This window comes from Anolis sagrei, chromosome 3 (genome assembly GCF_037176765.1).
Source record: "Anolis sagrei isolate rAnoSag1 chromosome 3, rAnoSag1.mat, whole genome shotgun sequence".
Taxonomy (NCBI): domain Eukaryota; kingdom Metazoa; phylum Chordata; class Lepidosauria; order Squamata; family Dactyloidae; genus Anolis; species Anolis sagrei.
In genome coordinates, this window is record NC_090023.1 from 244,254,858 (window position 1) to 244,280,993 (window position 26,136).

General features: G+C 40.7%; 1 protein-coding gene across 3 annotated transcripts in view; it reads left to right on the forward strand.

The window, feature by feature from the left end:
• Positions 1-26,136, forward strand: part of KCNAB1 (potassium voltage-gated channel subfamily A regulatory beta subunit 1) — a 207,413-nt gene that overhangs the window by 172,556 nt on the left and 8,721 nt on the right. For all 3 annotated transcript variants that reach the window (XM_060767649.2, XM_060767648.2, XM_060767650.2), the window contains 4 exons: positions 14,025-14,110; positions 16,939-17,059; positions 18,321-18,415; positions 24,072-24,192. In XM_060767649.2, coding sequence (XP_060623632.1) covers positions 14,025-14,110; positions 16,939-17,059; positions 18,321-18,415; positions 24,072-24,192 — 423 coding nt within the window. The remainder of the gene's footprint in view (positions 1-14,024; positions 14,111-16,938; positions 17,060-18,320; positions 18,416-24,071; positions 24,193-26,136) is intronic.

The window sequence follows — 26,136 nt, forward strand, 5'->3', positions numbered from 1 at the left end:
TAGCAGGAGGAAGGGAAATAGGAGTTTTTGCAAGTGTGGGCAAATGATACTTCACTGGAAAGAAGAAGGCACTGAAATTCTGGGACTAGAGACTTTATGGTTGATTTCATTGTGAAGATGTGTTGAGAATGCAAGCAAAGCAACTTTGCTAAGGTGCCTGGGTCTGTGGATAGGACTGTTGCACTCCAGAGCAGGATTCCCTCTGACTTCAAACACCACACAGCTGAGTTAAAATAGCAAGCAGTTTATTGAAGATAATAAAAGCCAAAGCAATAAAATGTAATGCACTGTAAAAGGTAAATCCAAATTGGGTAGGAAGGATTCCTACCCAATTCCAGAAGAATAGTCCAAAAGAGTCCATGAAATTAGATTCTTGATTTCCAAGGCAATAAACAGCAAAACACTTGAACATGAATCAATCAACGGCAAAAGTTCAGGAACTTAGAGAACTTAACATGAATCCAATGATGCTTCGTCTGCCATTTGATTCTGTACTTGGCACTTATTTCCCAACTATCTCTACTGTCCAACTATCTCTACTCACTTATTTCCCAACTATCTCTACTCACTACTTCTGAGGATGCTTGCCATAGATGCAGGCGAAACGTCAGGAGAAATGCCTCTAGAACATGGCCCTATAGCCTGAAAAAACCCACAAGAACCTAGTGATTCCAGCCATGAAAGCCTTCGACAATACATATCTCTACTGTGTTTCCCAAACAGCCAAGAATTGATTTTTACTCAGCCATGGGTTCACTGCTAGCCTCTGCTGTAATCTGGCTGAACACCTTAGAGTCTGATTTTTTTTGTCTTTGCTGACTAAAAACACTTCTTCTGTTCAAGGGCTCATTAACTTCTGCACCTGGAGAAGATAACTGACCAGGAGACTGCAGTGCTGAGCCGTTCCCAGTCTCAAGGCCTTGACAATTCTTTTGCAGCAATACAAGCCTCTCAACTGAGCTACAATCAGGCCCAGGGCACAGACCATCATCCCCATTCCCTTCAAGAACATTCCCATCAGAGGAATCACTTTGAACATGATCCACATTGTCATTCCCTGCATCCCCACAACTTGATCATTAGACACATGAACCACATTGTTACTCCCATTATCCAGAGCACCCTGATCATTAGACACAAACACAGGCTGAACAGGCTGACATACAACAAGGACAGTGAACACATTTTGTGAAGTTTAATTCTGGGCCTCGTACACACATTCACTCTTACATGCACATACATTTCAAGTCAGTAGCTGCACTCCCAAGAGTTCAAGGTTGACACAAGTAGGAACTTGAAATTTGTCAGTATCCTAGTAGGATTCTTGTTCCATCCCTTTTCCATATCAGGTCATGAAAGTACCTTGGATTTTTAAAGAAAGGTCAGGGCAAAATAATCTCTCTGTCACTGTCTAGTAGGTGAAAGAGGACTTTCGATAAGAATTCAGTTTCCTGTGATAAATGTGGAGATGAGAAAATATGGATCATATTATTTGGGATTGCCTATCACGCAGGAATGAACAGATGTATTTTTCTAGTTATGTTGACTAATAAACATTGCTGCTGTTGATTTGGGAGCTATTAATTATTGTGGCTTGAGGAATCCAATATTATCTGGCACTAGATTCTTTTGTATGCCTATAATTGCTTTGGTCATTTATAATTTAGGGTTGTTGTCTCTTGAGACTGTTGTCATAAGCAGTTAGCAGCAGTACTATTTTCTTTTAGGTTTATGTTCCAAGTAGAAAAACAAAAAACCACACTGTTTTTTTTACACATTTTTAATCTATTGTTAAATAATGTTTTGTAACTGTTTTATGATACAGTGCTGTGGGAATCCAAGTAGGTAGACGAACAATTAACATATTGCTTTGATGAATAATTTTGCTTTGTGCAACAGCCTATAACATTCCTGATAGACAAGATTTTTACCATTAACTTGCTCTCTATAATGAACGTACTAACTCTGGAAATGAATAGCTGGAGCAGAAGCCTATCTATTAGTGGTCATTAGCCTTGAAAATAGTAAGCCTCATTGCTTAATGGCAGAAGAGCCCAGCCCGGTTTAATCATTCTTGATTTGCTGGTTAATTTCACTATTATTGGGAGACCAAATTCTAAGCTAAGTGGACAGTTCATCCAATGCACCTTGGCTTTTCTCAAACTAAGCTGTTTGGTAATTATCCAAGGAATGTGGCATAGTCTGCTAATTAGTAGACAACACTTTACCTTGGAATGCATATAATTTAAATGCTAATTGGCTTCATTTGTTTCCACAAAATATTCTTTAAGCTTCATTGTGCCAGAACAAGAACTCTGTAAAAACAAACACCTGCAACCCTTTTTGTGTTCCAGGGATATTGTTGCATCTGCATTTTCCTGTGATTTCAAGTTACTGCTATTTCACAGACATTTTCAGAGGCCAAGAGTATTATTTATTTCCTACAGCTATTTTCCCTATGCTCATTTCTCATCCAGAGACTAATATGTTTAGAAGCACTGTGCCATATATAGTATGTGTCTTTCCACCCATCTCTGAGAATCCAGATTAGTCATGATCTTTCTTATTTGTAGCTTCATCTTTGTGTAGATTAATATCCACGTACTAAATTGAACACGTTGCAGCCCTTCAGCGTAAATTGGAGCAAATACTGATATCAATTTCTGAAAGATTACAGTGATGTGATGTTTAGTGGCGGTGCCCTATTGTTGTAAGGTCGAGCGCTTTTGCTAGAGATGGAAACTAGTGCAAATTTGCCAGCCGTTGAGGAAGTCACAGAGCATAGCATGTCATGTTTCTCAGGGGGAGATATAACCTTTCTGCCCAACCAGTTGTAATGAAGAGAAAAATAAAATGGGCTTGCAATTCTGCACATGGTGAAGAATGAAGTCCAAAGTTAATTATAACAAGTATTAAAGTCAGTGGAATTTAAACTACCTCATCTTACACAGAAGTACAGCCAAGGGTATACATATAAGTTATTTTATTGATTTATTTATTTATCATGTCAGAAGCAAAATGAGGGTACCATTTAAAAAAAACACAGAGTTTAAAAACTTGGCATTATACAAAATGTCCTTTGTTGTTGGGCCACTTGGAGTGCCTCTGGTGTCACTGTGAGAAGGTCCTGTGAGGTCTGGTGTCACTGTGAGCAGGGCTCAGGTTGCATTGTAGTAAATGGTCTGTAGTTTGCTCTTCTCCACACTCACATGTCGTGGACTCCGCTTTGTGGTCCCATTTCTTAAGGTTGGCTCTGCATCTCATGGTGCCAGAGTGCAGTCTGTTCAGTGCCTTCCAAGTCATCCACTCTTCTGTGTGTTCTCATTTGGTATTAGCCATGGATTGAGGTTTTAGATTTTTAGCCTGCCACTTTTGGACTCTTGCTTGCTGAGGTGTTCCTGCAAGTATATCTGTAGATCTTAGAAAAGTATTTCTTGATTTAAGGTGTTTGCTTAAATTGGCTGATATCTGAACAGAGGATGGGCCATAGATGTCACTGCCTTGGTCCTTTCACTATTGGTTGTTACTTTCCGGTGGATGTCAGGTGGCGCAATACCAGTTAAACAGTGTCATTTCTCCAGTAGTGTAGGGCAGAGACACCTCGTGATAATGCGGCATGTCTCATTAAGACTGCTTTAGTGTGGTGAGATGTGTTCCACGCTGGGCATGCGTACTCAGCAGCAGAGCACCAAAGAGCAAGGGCAGATGTCTTTAGTGTGTCTGGTTGTGATCCCCAGGTTGTGCCAGTCAGCTTTTGTATGGTATTGTTTCTAGAACCCACTTTTTGCTTGATAGTCAAGAGTGATTCTTGTAGTCAGGGCACGGTCCAGGGTTGCCCCCAGGTTTTTGGGTGTGATGCAGTATTCCAGTGGGATTCCTTCCCAGATAATCATCAGAGCTCTAGATGCTTGTCTGTTCTGAGGATGAAAAGCAAACATCTGTGTTTTAGATGGATTAGGAACCAGCTGGTTTCCCCTATAATAGGCAGTAAGAGCTCCTAAAGCTTCAGAGAGCTTCTGTTCAAACATTTCAAAGCTCCCTGCTTAAGCAGTGATGGCACCCCTTATCCAAAATGCTTGGGATTAGAAATGTCTAGGATATGTTTGGATTTCGGAATATGTTCACTGGTCAGAGATAAATATATGGAATTGAGTCCAGCATTTTTGCACTACATAGTTGTAGCACTTTAATATCACTTCAACTGCTATACCTGCATCCCATTGAAATCCTGGGATTTGTAGTTGAAGAGACTTTAAATCTCTCTGCCAGAAAATTTTAAGTATCTAATGAACCTACAAATCCCAGGATCCAGGGCAGTTAAAGTGGAACCTTAGCACTATGCTCTTGTTGCGCAAAAGAGACATAGTTGGAAAACTCCTTTGGACCAGGTCAGAGTCATGGGCTGGAGGTTCTCCTCTGCTGCCCATCCTGTAGGTTTATCTTTAGAAGTACACACACTTGGGGATTGCTAGCAAGTGTATAAGGATAGGTAGGGATAGGATTCCAGCTTTATTCAGTGACTCTAATGAATTTTCTGAGGGTTCATCAACACACACCTCAAACACTTTCATGCAAATTCCCAGGATTGTGGATTCTCCATGTTTTTGGGAGTCCCCTAATTCTAATATGTGCAACTTCTAAAATGTTGCCTGCTGTTTGTTTTCTCAAAAAAAATGGAAACCATGATACAATCAGGTGAAAACATCATTAATCAACTGACAAAGGTAATATAACTTTCTAACCGACAGCTCAGACAACATAACTTGCGCATAAAGATGCCTGCAGTTGCTCCTGAAGAAAAATACTTTTTAAATAAACATCTTTGAATGTTTATTGGTCTGTTATATAAACATTGTTCTGTCTTCCACCCATCGAATCCACAGATTTATAGCCCATTTTCAATATGTGCCTCTGTCTTTGCTCCTATAGATATGCAGGTGATTATACAATCCTCGGTGACTCATCCCATTAATCCTCAGGAGGGATCATAAATAACGCATCAGGGAACAGATGATTGATAGAGAATCTTTGTCAGCATACCCTACACATCTTTGCAGTTCCTCCTTTTCATTATAGCGACACGTATTTACTTTTTGGGCTTCTAAGAGTTATGATGACAAACTGAAATATTATCAGCAGAACAGCACCCCCCCCCCCAACTGTCTTCTGTGTAACCTATAAGGCAAAAATAATTCAAAGAGCAGCTGATAGTACAGCCTTATCTGTTCTGTTGTAAATGGCAGACTTAGCAAAGAAGTGGGCACAGGATCTCAACCTCATGGGCAGTTCCTTCCTTGAACCTCAGTTTGCAATTCACTTCATCAACTGTTTTTGGTATTATGAAGAATAATATATACTGCAGCAAAGGAGTTAATATATTTGCCATTAGTTGACCATGTGGTAAGGCTCCATGGGGAACTCAATAGTTAAAATGTAAGTTAGATTATCAGCTTTCCAACAGCAGCTTGAATAGAAGAATTTCTATTTGTTGTGTATGAGCTTTGTGCAACGATGGTGGTTCTCATGAAACTTTTCCTTGATTTGAGCCTACTGGGAGGAGGCTGATAGCCATGCAGAGGATGGCTTTCACAGTGTCCAACCTTATTTCTCTCACAGTTAGCAACAACTTGCTCTCACACATCGGGGGGCGGGGGGCAATGCCAGCTAGCTTGTAAAATTTATCAACAGATGTAGGTTTGAGACATCCTGTGATTATCCTGCATGTTTTGTTCAGTGCTGTGTTCACCTGCTTCATGTGGACAGACTTGTGCCAAACAGGGCAGGTATGACTCATAGAAACCAGACTTGAAGTCAGGCCCTGAGTAAGATCTGCCAGTCCTACATGAATGAGATTTTGTTACCTTTCCAAGAAGTGGTTCCAGTCTTCAGTGGAAGCTTGAGAAGTGCTGTTGCAACACCCACCCTTCAGTTCTCCTTCCATAATGATGATAGTTTTCCCATCAAGTGTCATTACTAGTTGTTCCTCAGATCATCACCACACTTCTTTGTGTGTCACTCGTGACAACCATAGAGGACTCCTTTGAGCAAATAGCAAGCCCCAGTGGAGTGAGTGAGAGAGAGAGTGCCTTTATTTCCCACAATAATGAAGTATTCACACTGATAGCAGTGAACGCATTACCAATTTTACACTGTTTTGTTTTTTGTTTTGGTCAGGGCACCATTATTGTCAGTAAGTACACAAACAAGGGAGCAGGGAAGTGAGAATTGTAATAGAAATGCAAAGGGTGTTGATATAGTGATGGTGTGACAAACATAGTTGCAAAAAATGTCTTAAAGAATAGTTAGAAGGGTGTGTGATAGGTTTTGCAAACAAATAGGGATGCACAGGTAAGCATAAATATGATAGAGAAAAGGCTGTCTTGCAATCCAAACACTTCAAAAAGGAGAAAGTCAGTTGTGTCCAGAGAAGACCAATTGTGCACATACAACTATAATGCAAGCAAGCATATTAACTTGTATAGTCTGCCAGGGAAGCAGCATCTCTGTTCAAACTTTGGCTGATATATTGGAATTTACGAACGTTGCTTTCTTCACCTGTCTAGTTTTTGTTGTTCTTCTTATTTTGAAATTCTTTTATGCCATAGCAACCACTTTGAAATCAATGACAGAGTGTCCTCGAAAAATGAAGTGTTTTGATACTTGATTTTTTTATCTGTCACCATTTTTAATGTCCTTTTATTCTTCTGAATGAGGACTGTCCTATTTATCCTTAGTATTGGGGTACTGCTGGCAGAAGATGGCACTTGTGGCATTGGATGATGAATAAATAAATGGAAAGAATATTAGACAAAGAAATTGTCAGAAATGTTTCTCAAGAGTTGGGAAAACCTAATAAGAATTTTTGCACCTTGGGGCATACTTTTGTACTTTTTGAAGAGAAAATGGCATTTTCCATGCAGAAAATGTTATTTTCCAAACAACAAATTGTATGAATTTTATACAGATGAAATCCTAAACTGAAAATAGTCTTCAAAAAGTACATAATTTTCAAAGATTTTATTACATTATTAAAATTACGTATCAATTCATTTTAAAATGTATTTGGCAATGAATTGGATCTCTTGTTGTAGATCACCTTTCAAATTAGCCTCCTATTTTGTCTTTGTTATCTGGATTCTAGTCAATGGATACCAATCCTTCCTCACCTTTATCTCTTTTACCAGCTTTGAAAACCTGTCACACTCCAGAAACACTGGGAAATTTATTTTACTTGCAAAACAAGCTTTCTCTGTCCCATAGCCAGCAGGCCTGAAGCTAGATAGAAATGGATCTAGATGACCTGTTGTAACAAGAAATGCCTGTAATAGAAAGCTACCACTCCAGTAACATGCCCAAAAAGGGATATTGGAGACTGGTTGAGAGTGCTCCAGTATGTTGGGATCCAGTGTGTGTGTGTGTGTGTGTGTGTGTGTGTGTAATAATTGCCTTTTAGACAAGAAGGAGACTTTTTTTGCTGTACTGAACCAGTCACTACTCCCCTTACTCAGTACACCAGGGCATGGGTCTAACTCTGCACATGGCTCTCATTTCTCCAAGGATCCTCTCCATATCAAAGTGAAATGTATCCAATAATACTGGACAAGCAGGGGCCAAGTTTATATCCACTGGAACTGTATCAACTATAGCAGGTGCATCATCGCAGGTTTTGGCAATTTTATCCAGAAAGTACTCAGCAATCTGTTCAGCATGGACTGTTGAGTGGTGTGTATGCTGCTCTTGTGAGGCTGAATTTAAAATACTCCTCTGCTAGACAACACAGTGCAGATGCAATGGTGGCAGTGATGGCAGTGAAGAAGGGTTGATATGAACATTGGCTTTCCAATTAACCCTATCCTGTGTTTGGCAGAACTCACCCTTCATTATTGTAGTCTCCATCCTACTTGTTTCAGCAGCAGCAGCTCTCTAGTGAACCAGGGTGATCCATTTTGTGCGATGGAACATTTAGAAGCAATGATGTCAATTTCTCTGTTTTAGAGATCAGCAGAGGCCTTTACAGGACCACCTATTAAGGCAACAGGAAACTACCCAAGATCATGAGGAAAGCCATCTGGATCCACAAGCCTCCTGGGTTGTGCCTTCTTAATTGGTTCCCTACTCTGAGTTTCAGTGAATCTAAAACCCACCAGATAGTGATCTGCCTATGACAACAGAACAGTAAAAGTTCCTCCACACCCAAATCATCATCATCCCACCTCCACACAAAAAACTAGTTCCACGCTGTATGTGTCATACAGCATGGGTGGCAACAAATACTACTTGGGAAAAACCCATGGTTGTTGTGAAGGACATGAAGTTGTGAGCTACAGACAGGTCTCTGTATAAAGTCCCCTAGAACAACTAACAGTGGGGACTCCAACACTACTACCAAGACCAAGAAAGACAATAGACTGTGCCGTAAATAATCCCCATTCTGTCCTGGCCACCCACCTCTGTCCTGGCCACCCACCATACAACTGGCGATGGAGCCAAAATCCAAGTAGACTACTAAAACTCCACCTCCCTGCCCTGCCTGGTACTCCACTAAAAACCAAGATGGGAAAAGCAGGATAAAGGCACATATATTAGCTTCATTCAGATAATTTATTTATTTTCCACATTTCTACCCCATCCTTCTCAACCCCTGAAGGGGGACTCAGGGCAGCTTACAACAGTAGGAATTTGATGTTGACAATATACAAATTTGGTATTTTGAGCCAGGGGGACCTGTTACCAGGGCTAGCCACACTATCTGAGGCGGAAAATACTTCAACCCAACTCACCATCCTTTATCCAAGCTTGATATGTTGTCATGCAACCTTGTATCCACTGACCTTTTCCAACTCCCCTCATTATTTATGGCTCATGTATTGAGTGAAGGTAACAGTGGGGCCCCAGTGAGCACTTTTCATAGAATCATAGAATCAAAGAGTTGGAAGAGACCTCATGGGCCATCCAGTCCAACCCCCTGCCAAGAAGCAGGAATATTGCATTCAAATCACCCCTGACAGATGGCCATCCAGCCTCTGCTTAAAAGCTTCCAAAGAAGGAGCCTCCACCACACTCCGGGGCAGAGAGTTCCACTGCTGAACGGCTCTCACAGTCAGGAAGTTCTTCCTAATGTTCAGATGGAATCTCCTCTCTTGTAGTTTGAAGCCATTGTTCCGCGTCCTAGTCTCCAAGGAAGCAGAAAACAAGCTTGCTCCCTCCTCCCTGTGGCTTCCTCTCACATATTTATACATGGCTATCATATCTCCTCTCAGCCTTCTCTTCTTCAGGCTAAACATGCCCAGTTCCCTAAGCCGCTCCTCATAGGGCTTGTTCTCCAGACCCTTGATCATTTTAGTCGCCCTCCTCTGGACACATTCCAGCTTGTCAATATCTCTCTTGAATTGTGGTGCCCAGAATTGGACACAATATTCCAGATGTGGTCTAACCAAAGTAGAATAGAGGGGTAGCATTACTTCCTTAGATCTAGACACTATGTTCCTATTGATGCAGGCCAAAATCCCATTGGCTTTTTTTGCTGCCACATCACATTGTTGGCTCATGTTTAACTTGTTGTCCACGAGGACTCCAAGATCTTTTTCACACGTACTGCTCTCGAGCCAGGCGTCCCCCATTCTGTATCTTTGCATTTCATTTTTTCTGCCAAAGTGGAGTATCTTGCATTTATCACTGTTGAACTTCATTTTGTTAGTTTTGGCCCATCTCTCTAATCTGTCAAGATCGTTTTGAATTCTGCTCCTGTCCTCTGGACTATTGGCTATCCCTCCCAATTTGGTGTCGTCTGCAAACTTGATGATCACGCCTTCTAGCCCTTCATCTAAGTCATTAATAAAGATGTTGAACAGGACCGGGCCCAGGACGGAACCCTGCGGCACTCCGCTCGTCACTTCTTTCCAAGATGAAGAGGAAGCATTAGTGAGCACTTTCTGTGTTCGTCCACTTAACCAATTACAGATCCACCTCACCGTAGTTTTGCCTAGCCCACATTGGACTAGTTTCCTTGCCAGAAGGTCATGGGGGACCTTGTTGAAGGCCTTACTGAAATCCAGGTACGCTACATCCACGGCATTCCCCGCATCTACCCAGCTTGTAGCTCTATCGAAGAAAGAGATCAGATTAGTCTGGCATGACTTGTTTTTGAAAAACTCATATCTGAAAAGAAGTCTTATTATGGGTAAAACGGGAGGCGGAAAACTATACCTGGAGGTAGGAAAGGATAGCAAGGACTACCCCTTTTCTGTTTGTAACCAAGGAAGGCAAAAAGGGGCCGAACAGCTCTAAGCATCTGTTCGTTCCCTCCCACAACACCACACACATATATATGTATCAGGAAGATAGCAAAGAAAATACAAAGAGCTACACATGGTGTTTATGATAATTACACCCCTCACACTGTTGCTTCTTTTAAAACATGCTTACTGTGTGGCTGCTCATGTGATTTTTTTGTGTGTCATGATTCACTGGCAGCAAAGAGGAATGTCTGTGGAAGCTGTTGTTTTCTATTGTTGAAGGAGAATATTCATGGAATCATAAATAATGCAGGTGAGGGTGGTATTTGTGTGAGTTTTTTATTCTATGTTCAACAGCAACTGCATTAAATGATGCAGCTAGTGAAAAAAAAACAAACCTTGAAATAATAACTTTGGAGTTCATTTTAGATACTCCTATCTTGACTGTTTCACAGCTCAGGAAATGTACTTTTTTTGTTAAGACTCCTAGACTTATCATCAATCTGATTCACTATGATGATTCACAGGAGTAAGTTTTCCAAGTTCTGGAAAAGCCATTGTTTTCTGGACCTTGTTATGGATTTTCCCGTTATGTCCCCGTTTGTGTGTTTGTATAGATACTGCAACAAATTGTATGGTGTGAATTGGTCAGGTTCAGTCTGTTGTTCTTGCAAGTTCAATTTTCTTCCTAATTTTTATGTAGAAAATAAAATCTCAGAGTCGGAAGTGAATGCATTGTGCCTCCTGAAAAGGCATGTTGGTGAAGCTGCGCATAGAATTATTAGTCATTTCTCATAAGTGATTGTCATCCCTCAAGAGTTCTTTAGCTATTTATTCCTAGAAGCCCTCCAACAATTGACTTGTGACTCAAACAACAACAGAATGTGGTCAAAATGGGAAACATCATTAATGAAGAAGAATAAACTAAGGCCCTTCTACACTGCCATATAAAATCCAGATTATCTGCTTTGGATTATATGGCAGTGTAGATTAATATAATCCAGTTCAAAGCAGATAATCTGGATTTTATATGGCAGTGTGGAAGGGGCCTGAGACTATCCTACCAGATTAGGAGAGTTGGGGCGTCTCTTCTTGCATGGCAGGATGATGGACTGAAAGGTTCCTGCAATCACTTCCAGCCCTATGATTATATTTCAAGGGACTTTGGAAAGTATTTAGTCCAAAACCCTTGCCAATGCAGATGCAACTACAGTGGAGGGAGGGGGCTAATTCTGTGGCCCTCCCAGTTGTGTTGGACTACCTACTTTCCCCAGTTGTTGTGCATAACATTTAGTTTCTCATTCCTATTATCTCATAATGACAATGATAGTCTGCAATTGTTTATTATTTTGTTGGAAGGTTATAATGTACTAATCCAAGCACATGTATCTTCACTTTAATGTGGAATTGTATACAGAGTGTCACACAAAAGATCAGAGTATTCAGAATAACATTGGTAAGTCATTTGCAACTCTACAATGTGGGGAGTTTCTGTGACAACCGTGCATTTTATGTCACTCTGTACTGTTCATTTGCCCACACAGAGATTTCTTGCATTATACCAAATGTAAGAGATAAAACTGGCTGTGTTTGCATTTACTTTCCTTCTGTATAAATTTGTAAAAGTGTCTTGTTTGTGTGTGTGTGTGTTAACTCGAAGATTGGAAACATTAGACATACAGAATTTGGCACGAATATGGTGGGGATCCTGAGATTGTGCGTCTTGGGGTTGTTTTCTTTAGAAAAATTAATTGACTAGTTCAAATCTGTCTGTGCAGCATCACATTGAAGGGTCGCCTCAAAAGCAAGGTATCTACAGCTTTGGATCTAATGTTTTCGGAGCTTTGGAAGACTAGACTGCTTAAGTGTTTTCACTATTACAAGAGCACTGTTCCTACTTATGTGTAACTAGTTCCATGTTCTAGTCTCTTGAACGGTGGTTCCCAACCTGTGGTCTGTGGACCACCAGAGGTCTGCAAGAACAAAAATATGGTTCACGGCCTCACCATTACTACACGGTTGTCTCAAAACTATATGGCAATGAGAGTGACTGGTCTCGCAAAACTCTCTTCTAGTGCCGAGTAACGAGGATGTTGGGAGATCTGTCTTTCATTGTCTTGCCTTCACAAAGTCAAATCTAGAGGCCACACAGTTATTGAGACACCTGGAAGAACAGGCAGAAGTCAAATTGTTTATTGGTTTGGTTTTTTTTAAAGTGCTATAGCTGTTCTTTTTAAATGTGTTATATGCTTCCTTGAGTCCGATAGTAGGAGAAAGGTGGGATAACTAGTTAAATAAATGCATAAATAATGTGTTGCCCTTTACTATACAAACAGTAGTTTGGGACACATGTATAGCTCAGTGATGAGATCTGTTTGTTTTCTTTTTCTTTTCTTTTTTTAAAAACACCATCAGAACCACATAGATAACTTTACACTTGTGGTTCTAGAACAGCATTTATCAACCTGGCAGTCAGATTCCTGGGGAAGGGGGGGGGGTTGTGAGGGGGTGTCAGAGGGGTCACCAAAGCCTATCAGAAAACACAGTATTTTCTGTTGGTCGTGGGGGTTATGTGTGGAAGTTTGACCCATTTCTATCATTGGTGGGTTTCAGAATGTTCTTTGATTGTAGGTGAACTATAAATCCCAGCAACTACAACTCCCAAATGTCAAGGTCTATTTCCCCAAACTCCACCAGTGTTCACATTTGGGCATATTGAGTATTCATGTCACCATTGTTTGACTCCACATTGCTCTCTGGATATAGGTGAATAGCAACTCCAAAATTCAAGGTCAATGCCCACCAAACTCTTCCAATATGTATTGTTGAAGGCTTTCATGGCTGAAATCACTGGGTCGTTATAGGTTTTTTGGGCTATATGGCCATGTTCTAGAAGCATTCTCTCCTGACGTTTGGCCTGCATCTATGGCAGGCATCCTCAGAGGTTGTGAGACCTCACAACCACTGAGGATGCCTGCCATAGATGCAGGTGAAATTTCAGGAGAGAATGCTTCTAGAACATGGTCACATAGCCCAAAAAACCTACAACAACCCTTCCAGTATGTTCTGTTGGTCATGGGAATTCTGTGTGACAAGTTCGGTTCAATTCCATCATTGATGGAGTTAGGAATGTTCTTTGATTGTAGGTTAACTATAAATCCCAGCAACTACAACTCCCAAATGACAAAATCAACCCCCCCTCCCCTCGCAACCCCACCAGTATTCAGATTTGGGCATATTGGGTTTTTGTGCCAAATTTGGTCCGGTGAATAAAAATACATCCCTCATATCAGATATTTACATTACGATTCATAACAGTGGCAAAATTACAGTTAGGAAGTAGCAACAAAAATAATTTAATGGTTGGGGTTCACCACAACATGAGGAACTGTATTAAGAGGTCACGGCTTTAGGAAGGTTGAGAACCACTGTTCTAGAGCTACCACCTGCATATTACAAAATTGTTCATGATAGATACCATAGATCAATCACAAGGATTTCCATGCTGGGAAAGTCCTAGCAACAGTTTGTGATATATGAAGGCAGCATTACTGGCTAATTGAGAACAGTCAGAATTAAACTTGCATGCCCACAAACAAATTGTGTGTTGATTAACATGCACATGGACATCTGCCATTGTTATTTGGTACATGTTTCACAAGGGTAACTTACTGTCCTCAGTGTAATGAATATCACTGCTTGGTTCCTTGTAGTACAAAGTCTTGCTAGATAAATTGTCTATCATTACCTGCTCTACAATTCTCTTCTTTTTGTTGCTTTCTCGTTTAGAAATTGTCAGGGCGATGACACATGTGATAAATCAGGGAATGGCTATGTACTGGGGAACCTCTCGCTGGAGTGCCATGGAGATCATGGTAACGTATCTTCCCACACGCAACACACAAAAAAGGACCAGTAGTTGCTAGGCTGCAGTGTTTAATGATGTAATTACATAGCTCCCAGACACAAAACCAAGGATGCTCCCAAACCACTAATCACAAGTCATGATGGCATGACACAGAGCCATTCATCAAAAGCCTTGGGGGAATCATTCCACAGTTCTCTTCTCTACAAAGTTTTTGTGTGAAGACAAAAATGGGAAACAAGTAGTGAGAAATAATTAGAAGATGAAAGGGGATGGTGGTGATGTTTCTTGGACCTTCTATAAAATGTTGTGAATAAAACAAGGTCATTGACTGCATTGATAGGAACAACAAAAAGCCAAAAAACGAATATATCGATACTCAAAATTTCCTTTACTACTCTTAACTATGATCTTTATTTATATGCCAACAAAACAGAATTCTGAAACCTAGAAAGTGTGTTATTAGTGAGTGCCCCAGTGTTATCAGTTTTGCACAGAAGACAGAGTCTCTCAAATTGGCCTAGATGTTAAACTTCTTGCTGTTGGAATTCAACCCTACACTGCTCAAGTCTCAAGTCCTCAATGAGGAACAGTTTAGTTAGCTTATAATAGACTAAGGGTTTCCCTTCTCACATGTCTCTTGCATGACAGTTGGGAATGCATATATTTCTTCTCTCCTTTCTGTTTCTGCTCTCGTTCTGATTAATTGTGTAGAATTGGTATTTTTCTCCTGCAAGCCTTTTCTTTGACTCCTGTTTCTTACATCTGAATATGTGTGATGTACTTTGAGACCTCTTTCTGCTTGTGTGTCGGAGAGATGTAGGGCTTGGATGATTTTTCCCTCTCTTGAAACCCTTAGAAGAGATGGGTGTTAAAGTAGCTCAGATCCAGTTCATTAGCAGGAAGAAGTCCTTTATTACTGTAAATAAACCTTTTGTGATTTTAAAGATTGAACTCTGCATCCTTACCTGCCTAAACTCTTAATTCCTTATAGCCACATCACACACTCAACTTTTGTATCCTGTTGGATGCTCTGCTATTTTTAGGGTAGTTTTCACTAACACTTGCTATATCACCAAGGCCACATAAATAACAAAAATGGCATTTTTCTCCCATTGAAAATAGTATGAATTCTCAATTATCTGCAGTTTCACATAGCTACACAAATTCTGGGAACATATCCCACAGATATATGGGTTGTATTTGATAACACCCCCCCCCCCCTTTTTTTTCTTTTTCTTTAGAAAAGTAGCTAAAACACATTTTAATAATCCACATGAAATAACAAAAAGGCAAGCAATAGACTGAATCTCAATTGAAACCATTCAGAATCAAAAGCCACCAAGTTGCTTGTTTGCACTACTGGACAATATTATGGCCAGATGTTTTTCTCTTGGGAAGACATCCTGCCACAAGAAATTTCCCTTTCTTGTGCTTTCTGGAGGTGGGAGCACTCTGAGAAAGGTCTCTGGTGGAGATCTTAATTCATGGGAATGTTCTGAGGGAGAACTTCATAGGGTCCATTTCAGATCCTTAAGATGTCAGGAGTATACAAAACTGCTTATGTAACCCAGTGCACCAGAGCACAAATGAATAAAATAAAGAGATTGCCATCACCCATTCTATCAATGCCAAGTTTCTGATTAAGTACTAAGCCAAGTGGATAGTTTTTTTTTTAACAAAGAAGAAAGAAAATGTCACCAAATCACAGATGACTGCAAGGTCTTGCTTTAGAAGAAACTGTGGAGGCCTTTCTCTGTCTGCCAGAGTCTTACCCATATAATGAGGGCTGTCACCCAATTAAGAAAGTCAGTTCATCTGCAGAATTTTAGACAATTAACTTAGCTAATCAATTAAATGGCACACATTTGCACAGAAGAATAATAGTTCTAACAAAAATGCTTTCTTGCTTTCTCTGCTTTCACATGATGGATGCAGGTGTTTCTAAGTGATGCTGGGTCACTCAGCAGAAAGTATTTCTTCCGTGATGCCATTTTTCATCTATGGTCTTAAAGGACTTGTATTTAAATGTTTTAAAAGTCTGCTCCCCAGTTAATCAGGGGTAAGCCTTGGGCTGATTAAATATTTCTCATTGGTGAATGACCAAGATTTAAGACTGCAGCCTTAATAAATGGATCTGAAATATGGATCTGATCTAAGGAAGTAATGCTACCCCTCTATTCTGCTTTGGTTAGACCACATCTGGAATATTGTGTCCAATTCTGGGCACCACAATTCAAGAGAGATGTTGACAAGCTGGAAAGTGTCCAGAGGAGGGCGACTAAAATGATCAAGGGTCTGGAGAACAAGCCCTATGAGGAGCGGCTTAGGGAACTGGGCATGTTTAGCCTGAAGAAGAGAAGGCTGAGAGGAGATATGATAGCCATGTATAAATATGTGAGAGGAAGCCACAGGGAGGAGGGAGAAAGCTTGTTTTCTGCTTCCTTGGAGACTAGGACGCGGAACAATGGCTTCAAGCTACAAGAGAGGAGATTCCATCTGAACATTAGGAAGAACTTCCTGACTGTGAGAGCCGTTCAGCAGTGGAACTCTCTGCCCCGGAGTGTGGTGGAGGCTCCTTCTTTGGAAGCTTTTAAGCAGAGGCTGGATGGCCATTTGTCAGGGGTGATTTGAATGCAATATTCCTGCTTCTTGGCAGGGGGTTGGACTGGATGGCCCTTGAGGTCTCTTCCAACTCTATGATTCTATGATTCTATGATTCTATGATTCTATGCGTGACTTGGGAAGGAGGAAGGGTTGATTTGATTAATGTGTTGTTATATTCCCTAGGAGAAATCCCTGCTAACATGCTATTCTTTTGCTGCTGATTCTCAACAGGAAGCCTATTCTGTGGCAAGGCAGTTTAATATGATCCCCCCTGTGTGTGAACAAGCAGAATACCACCTTTTTCAAAGAGAAAAAGTTGAAGTTCAGTTGCCGGAATTATACCACAAGATAGGTAATGTCTGAAGACCGCATGGCTCTGGGGAAAATGCTTCGTTCTTATGCAAAGGGTGTAGACTCCGAAACGTTTCACAGCCCCTGCTGTTCAGTAATTATCAGTAGTGCAATTAGTTTCTTGCCAGGAGCAATTATCTTCATGTAAAGAGGTAACTGACAGCATGTATTCTTGGCTGCAGTCTTAGTTTTCTTCTATAATTTATTATTATTATACCACCATGACAAGTCTGGGACACAGAGGTATATTGTAAGCAAATCAGAGCTGGAGTGGACTTTGCCTAAGGCATGTTACTTCCCAAAGTGAGGGACTTCTTTCTAGTTCTGCGTGTACACACTGAGTAGTGTACCAGGTAAATCTTACTTAAATGCTGGAGATGTGATATCACTCCACTTGAAGGCAACAGAATGGTTTTGGGGGATACAGAACAAGTTGCATGGCATGTAAGAAATTATTTATTATTATTATTATTATTATTATTATTATTATTATTATTTATACCCCGCTTTATCTTCCTCAAAGGGGACTCAAAGTGGCTTAGCATAAAAGCATCACAGAAGTCTTACCTACTATCCCAGTAACTACATTTATGAATACAGTGGAACTGAAAGATGTATTGGGAGTTTAGTGACTGCTTTATTCCCATTAGTAATAATAACTGTGAGAGCAAGTGAGATGTAGTGGTATGAGTTTTTGGAATGGACAATGGGACATTAGGGTCTGAATCCCCACTTGGCCATAGAAACCCACTAAGTCAGTGGTTCTCAACCTATAGGTCCCCGGTTGTTTTGACCTTCAACTCCCAGAAATCCCAGCCATTTTACCAGCTGTTAGGATTTCTGGGAGCTGAAGGCCAAAACACCTGGGGGCCCACAGATTGAGAACCACTGCACTAAGAACTCCTTCTCTCAGCTTCATAGACAAGCAAACGTCCTCTGAACTAATTCTGCCAAGAAACCCCCATGACACGTTTACTTTGGATTCATCATAATGACTTGAAGACACTTGAGTACAATGCATTTTGTTCAGCATTGTTTTGTCTGGATATATCGGCATGCCTTTGTCGTTGCTTTGCTCTGAGCTGAGAGAGGGTAACTTGCTCAAGGTCTCACAATTGGCTCTTTGGCTTATGGATTCTGGAATTGAAATGCAGCAGTATCTGGGTGCCACATATTTTCCAGTTTGGTAGATAGGAAGTGATGTTTGCAATGTTTGGTTCCCACTGTCTTTATGTCATTTCATCTTATTGGTTGTTCTTTAGGTGTTGGAGCAATGACATGGTCTCCGCTGGCCTGTGGGATTATCTCAGGGAAATACGCCAATGGAATTCCTGAAAGTTCAAGGGCATCTTTAAAGGTACTTTTCTCATGCTTAAGATGAAATGGTTTTCTGAGTTCAGTGTCATATCAAAATGTGTGGGAATAACAGCTCGGAGTTGGTAGAGAAGAATAAACTTGCTTCCTATGAAAGGAACAGCCTTTTAGCCTTCATTTCTCAGGGAGCTATTGTGGGATAATGGTTTGAGCATTGGAGTACAGCTCTGGAGACCAAGATTGGAAAACCCACTGAATGACCCAGGGCAACTTCCAGCCCCAGAACACCCTTCCAGCCCCAGAAAAGCCCTTCTTCCTTTTTCCTTCCCTTTTCCCCACCATCATTGTTTTCTCCAAGCTTTCCAGTCTTCTCATTATGTGGCCACAGTACTTCATCTTTGTCTCTAATATCCTCCCCTTCAGTGAGCAGTTGGGCTTTATTTCCTGGAGTATGGACTGATTTGATCTTCTGTGGTCCAAGGCACTCTCAGAATTTTCCTCCAACACCACAGTTCAAAAGTGTCTATCTTCCTTTGCTCAGCCTTCCTTATGGTCCAGCTTTCACACCCATAGGTTACTACAGGGAATCCCATTGCTTTAACTATGCAGATCTTCGTTGCCAATGTGATGTCTCTACTCTTCACTGTCTTATCGAGATTGGTTATTGCTCTCCTCCCAAGAAGTAACCGTTTTCTGATTTCCTGGCTGCAGTCTGCGTCTGCAGTCATCTTTGCGCCTAGAAATACAAAGTCTGTCACTGTTTCCATGCTTTCTCCCTCTATTTGCCAGTTAGCAATCAGTCTGGTTGCCATAATCTTGTCTTCTTTCTTTCTTTCTTTCTTTCTTTCTTTCTTTCTTTCTTTCTTTCTTTTTTTGATGTTTAATTGCAACTCAGCTTTTGCACTTTCTTCTTTTACCTTGGTTATAAGGCTCCTCAGCTCCTCCTCACTTTCAGCTATCAAAGTGGTATCATCTGCATAACTCCCACAATGCTTAATGCTAATTGGGATATCTGGAAATTGCAATAAAAAATGACTCCCAAACTCAGCTCTGGACTTTGGGCTATGTAATAAAATTTAGGGCTAGAATTGTTCTTTCCTGCATATAGGGAAAGAGAACTACATACAGGAAAACAGAGGGAAAGAGAGAAAATGGGTCTTATAGGTTTCCTCCCTTATGTAGATAGATGCTTTCTGGAACCCCTTGAAGGCACAAATAGCATTGTTTGGAAAACTACTGGGTGAATTAATGTTCTTTCAATGTTGTGGGAAAGAGCACTTGAAGGTAACATACTTCAAATTTATTGCAGGCTTGTGGGTGAAAAACCCCAGAATAAAATACTTTCTGTTAGTAGCAAGCAGCCAGATTTATTTGCAGCCAAAAAGTCATTTGTCATTTGAATGGAAGGTGTTTTACTAACAAAATACTAAGATTACTTACAGGGCGAGGCTGAACTTTGACATGCTTTGGGGAGAAAAAACAGGGCTCAATACATTCTAAAGCAGCCAGAAATCCTCACTGAGGAATTGGGTAATTCAGGGAAACACAGTTTGCTGCAAATAATACAGAAACAAATAAGGTTTGGTATAACAAACTGAAATTGAAAGAAAACCTCCCTGTTGCCAGAGCTTAGTATTACCTTCTGAAATATAGATAATGTTGAAACAGGAGAAACCTTTCCAGTTTTCTTTAAAACAGTGTTTCGCAAGTTATCCGGTGTAAAAAAAAAACACACGACAATTTCCCCCAAATATTCAAATAATATGTACCATTGGCTATTGTTGTTCATTTCTTATCTGGAAACTCTTGTATTGCTATAGAAATTCTAAAATGTATTTCTTTCTGCGAATCCTCCCTCAGGAATCCTCTACAATATAATCCTGTTTGCATTTAAAAGGGCTTACTATTTCATAGACTATCAATCTATATGACGTTATAATTATAATTACTGTATTCAATTATAATGAGGCATGGACTTGCCCATTTTATATACCATTCTCTCTACACACACACACATATATATATGTAATTAAACAAATACAGATTTTTGCTTTTCGGCTACAAATAAAATTGAGTAAATAGTAAACGACTCGAAGGCACACAACAACAAGCTGTGACAGTCTGTTGCAGCAAAACAACAGAACTTGGCAGACTCTTGCTAACAAATCTATTATGGCATAAGCTTTTGTGAACAGCAACCAATTTCATTAGATGCAGGAAATGTTATGCAGCATTTAAAGTGTGTGTCTGTGTGTGTGTAATAGGGATACAAAAAATATCCACATACTTTTTTACCCTCATTGAAAAAGGGTATCTTTATGCAGTCATACCATTCATTTTTCACCCCTGCATGACAGCCAAAAAAGGGGCATTTTGTACAATTACCCAGTTTTTCTCAAAATCCACATCATATAAAGTATATTGCCTAAAAAGAACTCTGCAAATGTTTCATTTAAAAATTCCCAAAATCTGAATTGTTGGTTTGGGGGGGGGGGGGGGGGGGCACAAAAACTTATAGACTCTGCCAATGACATTTTTCATTCTTACACTTAAGAGTGAAATAAGCTCAGATTTGCATCTTTAATATATAATACATAATATAATATAAAATAAGGGCCTCCTGGTGGCACAGTGGGTTAAACCATGAGCTGCTGAACTTGCTGACCGAAAGGTTGGCAGTTCAAATCCAGAGAGCAGGGTGAGCTCCCACTGTTAGCCCCAGCTTCTGCCAACCTAGCAGTTTGAAAATATGCAAATGTAAGATCAATAGGTACAGCTTCGGCAAGAAGGTAACAGCGCTCCATACAGTCATGCTGGCCACATGACCTTGGAGGTGTCTACGGACAACGCTGGCTCTTTAGAAATGGAGATGAACACCATCCCCCAGAGTCAGACACAACTAGACTTCATATCAGGGGAATCCATTACCTTTAATATACTGTATAATAGAGACTGTTGCATAGGAGTAGGTGTGTTGCAACTGTAAATAGAACAATGATTTCTGAGTAAAATTAAATACAGAAAATGCTTATTGTGAGAATTGCAATTTTTTTTCATTACGAAGGAAAGGTCTAAATGATTGGAGTAGTGTTCTGCAATTACAGTGTCATAAGCTTGTTGTTGTTCTTGTTGTGTGCTTTCTTCGTTTTTTCCCCCAGCTTATGGGTATCATGGGGTTTTCTTGGCATGATGTGTTCAGAAGAGGTTTGCCTCCTTCTGAGGTTCTGAGAGTGGGACTTGTTCAAGGCCACTCAATGGGTTTAATAGCTAAGCATGGATTCAAGGTCTTGTTTCCAGAGGTGTAATTTAGCACTGAAACCAATGTGACATGTTGACTTATAACATTGTAATTTTTTTTTTTTTTGGTCATGTCAGGAGCAACCGCTCCTGTTATGAGAGAATTGGCCGTCTGCAAGGACGTTGCCCAGGGGACGCCTGGATGATTTTTGATGTTTTATCATCCTTGTGGGAGGCTTCTCTCATGTCCCCGCATGAGGAGAGTGAGCTCATCCGCCTCTCCCCAGATTCGAACCTGCGACCTGTCGGTCTTCAGTCCTGCCGGCACAGTGCTTTAACCCAATGCCACCGGGGGCATTGTAATTATTTCAGTTTATACTTACAGTCATTGCAGAATTCCAATAACCAAAAGTGCCTTCTTAAGAACCTTTCAGCCTCCACCCCCAACACCGCTTTTTCTCAGATGCCAGAGAGCAGTGAATGATGTATCCACCCTGCTCTCAGTCGTGGGGTGTGCTGTGACAAACTCAGGATACTGATAGGATCTGTAGGGTCTTCTTAGCTTTTTTCTGTATAACCCAAGCATGGGCCAACTTTGGCCCTCCAGGTGTTCTAGACCTACTGGCTGATAAGAATTGCGGGAATTGAAGTCCAAAACACCTGGAGGGTCAGAGTTAGCCCATCCTCTCAATGCAGGCTATCAGCAACTATTGTCTTTCTTTTCCTTTTTAAAAACTCAATCTATTCTCGTTCATTCTATTGATTCCATTCAAGGTTTTAGGCTAACCGAAAGTACATGGTGGGTTTCAAAAATGGATGAAGCAGGGTTGGAAAGAAGTCTGGGAACATTTCAAATTCCGCATGTACATCAGAGCTGCAAAAAACATGTGGTAGTTAGCAGGACCGTAGCCAGAAAAAGATTTTGGGAGGGGTTGAAATTTTCGGGGGGGGGTTTGAAAATTTCACAGGGGGGGGGGGGGGGGTTGAAACCTGCCACCTAGCTCACGCTGAAGCAAAGAGCACAGCAGGGGGCAGAGCAGCCTTCAATAGCCTGCAGCTCCGCCCTTGTCAACCACCTCCACCAAGTCTGGCCTCCTTAATGAGAGCATTCAACACCCCCCCCCCCCAAACTTGGTTGCTTCGCTACATCGGATATTGCTGCAAGTAATGACAGTATGAATAAATTGTCAGTATTTGCCTGAGATAGTGCTTGCAGTTCTGGAAGGACTCTTAATTTTTTGCATTTCATAGACTTAGCATGGGGATTTGGTTGACCAGTTAAAATTTATGAGTAAACCAGTTTTTTAAAAAAAATCTGAAACATTTCGGGGGGGGGGGGGGGGTTGAACCCCTAAAACCACCCCTCGCTACAGGCCTGGTAGTTAGTACCTGCCTTGCTCCTAAGTCTAGCATTGATGCATTTGCAAAAGAATGGGTTCCTCTGAAGCATTTCTGGATGAGCACCATATCATTTCTACAGCAAGTTTATGCCTGTAGCTACTGTGAATGACAAAACTAAAATAAATAAAAGTTAACCTACTCAAGGGGAGCCTAAATGCTTTAAAGACAACAGGCCCCTGACTGATCTTGGAATCTAAGCAGGACCAGCCCTAGATAGTACTTGGATGGGAAATTGTCAATGAAAACCAGATGCTGTGGGCTATATTTCAGAGGAAGGAACTGATACAACCATCTCTGAATATTCCTTGCCTAAGAAAACCCTGTAAAATGCATGAGGTCACCATAAGTTAACAGGGGACTTGAGGGCAAATACACATTCTCCTCAAACATCTTGTGGTAAGCATGACTGCCTTTGATGATATTGGCAGTGAAATAACCTCAGCTCAGATAGTACACAGCTGATGCCCACAGACAGCATCATTAACAGAATTATGTTTTAATAAGCCTATAAAAGGACAGTGCTCCTACTTGAAGGCAAAAACTAAATTCATAAGTTAGAAAAATGTAAGGTTTTGGGAAGATGTGTGAGGCAAAATGAGGGCATTGCCCTGATAAATATGCTCCCTCCCATGAAATTTTCTGTCCATCTCCAAACTTCTAGCATTGCAGGAGCTTAAAATGTCAGCTGGCCATTTAGAAATAGAATTAAGCATCCAAAGCAAAAAAGGCATGAAAGATGGCAAAGGAATGTCAATACAACAAATGTATAATTACTGGAAGTGTGAAGGATTATCAGTGTCTCATTGTTTACAGTGCAAGACATTTGGAGACTTGGGGGAGAAATTCACTGGGGGTGGGCAGAATTTAGTTACACCTTTGGGTTTGTGGTGACAGTTTCTAGAATCACCCAGATTTCAGGAGCTGTATTTCAGAAACTAATTTTTCCAAGTTTGTACTTACAATCATAATGGCCATGGGTTGAATATTATTTGAATAACATGTTCACTATTAGATTAGTGGGTTGTGTTTTGTAATATCCCAATTGTGTTTCATGCTTCCAGTGCTACCAGTGGTTGAAGGAGAAGATTGTGAGTGAGGATGGGAGAAAGCAGCAATCAAAGCTGAAAGATCTCTTTCCAATTGCTGAACGCCTTGGATGCACACTACCTCAGCTAGCCGTTGGTGAGAAATTCTGGAGTCCTCAGTGTCTCCATGTCTTACTGTTCAGGTCTTGAGTGTTCTTAATGTTTGACTAGGGAGGTTTTCCAATTTTTTTTCTCATATATGAACTCTTTCATCTGAATGGGTATGAACAGCTGCAAATTTTTAAATAAAAATGTTATCTTAATTTCTCACAGGTAGAAAAGGAAGGGGGGGGGGTAAGAGTCCTACAAGGGGCATTCATTAAAGATTTCCCCTGACCCACGCCTGTGTACTGAGAGCAATGAAACTTGGCACAGTTATTAGTCCGTCTCTATATAGTTGCCATCTAGGGACACACACTTCTCTCATCTTTTTAAGCATCTGTAAACACCTTGCTTGCAGAAGTTTACAGGTTGCTCCAAAAGCCATGTTGTGACTTTGGAAATCAGAGTCTCATCATCTGAAAAATGCTTGCCCTTCAAAAGTAAGTTCATGTTTTGAAAGAGGTGGAAGTCCAATGATGCAAGGCCGGGTGAATAAGAGGGATCCAGTAGAATTTCAAAGCCACAGGAACGTGTTTCCATTTGAGCAACATGTGAGTTGTGAACTGGTGCATTGTCTTGCAGAAAGTGGACACCCTTGATGAACATGCCACATTGTCTCTTGGTTTTGATGGCCTCCTGCAATTTCCACAGCAGAGAAACGTATTATGCCCCATTGATCATAGTACCCTTTGCTAGGAAATCTATCAATACTACTCCGTACTGGTCCCAAAATACTGTGAGCATGACCTTGCCTCCTGAGAATTGTGCATGTGCCTTCTTTGAAGGCGGTCAGTTATGATGCTTCCATTGCATTGACTGAACTTTAGTCTCAGGATCATAGTGATGGACCCAGTGTTCATTCTATGTGATCAGTCTGTTAAAAAGTCCTCTTGGTTTCCATGCACATCGTCAATAGAGCCCGAGAGCATTCGACTTGTTCCCTCTTCTGGAAAGATGTGAACAGCCGGGGGACCCACTTATACATGTAAAGATAGTCTTGGATGATTTTTTTCCACTGACCCCTCACTAATCTTGGCATTTTGGGCTAGGTGGCAAATGGTTATGGGGCGATTTTACAAAATGATGACCTCCACTTGCCTGATGGTGTGTTCATCAATAGCAAAGTAGGGTCACCCTGGAATTGGAGCTGTTTCCACCGAAGTCCGACCACATTTGAATTGATAATGCCAGTTCTTGACTACATCATATGATGGGGAATCATCACCATTAACCTCTTTCATCTCATTAAACATCTCATTCGGTGTGTGGCCTTTCAAGTAATGGAACTTGATGACTGCTCTACAGAATACATTCCACTGGGTCCATTATCAAACCTCACACCACTTCAGCACCGGTAAAATCAAGACCATTATCAGTTCTGAGTTATAAATTGGCATGTAACCTATAGAGACTTATATCATTACGCATGTGCAGTTTCAGAGTCCTGTGATAAATAGAAGTGGGCCAGGGGAAATCTTTTTATGAACGTGTATAAGAATTTAAGTATGAATGATTTACACTCTCACTCTACAAGGCTAAAAATTTGGAGTCTTGGAGAAATTTTCATTTGTAGACAGATTTCTTATTTGGAGATTCCTTATTTTGTTTAATACCCTCAAATAGTTATATTATTCCTGTTATCAGTCCATTCCTTCTGTACTGCTATGTTAAGTCTGTAATCTTGTGCAATCATTGCAATATGAATACAGACAAAATCTTTGACTCACCTCCTGAAACACCAAGTAACTTTCTTACTTTCCTGAGTGAAACATAACTGAAACTTCCAGAGAAGTCCCCGAATGAAATATAACTTAAAAGGACATTCTCCTGGGGGAATATTGTGGGTTGCAATGGGTACATCCAAACTGACAGTTCTTTCTAGAGCAGCTTTCCACTTTAGGCAGCTGTGATGTGAAATTAGATAATTTCTGCCTAGTTG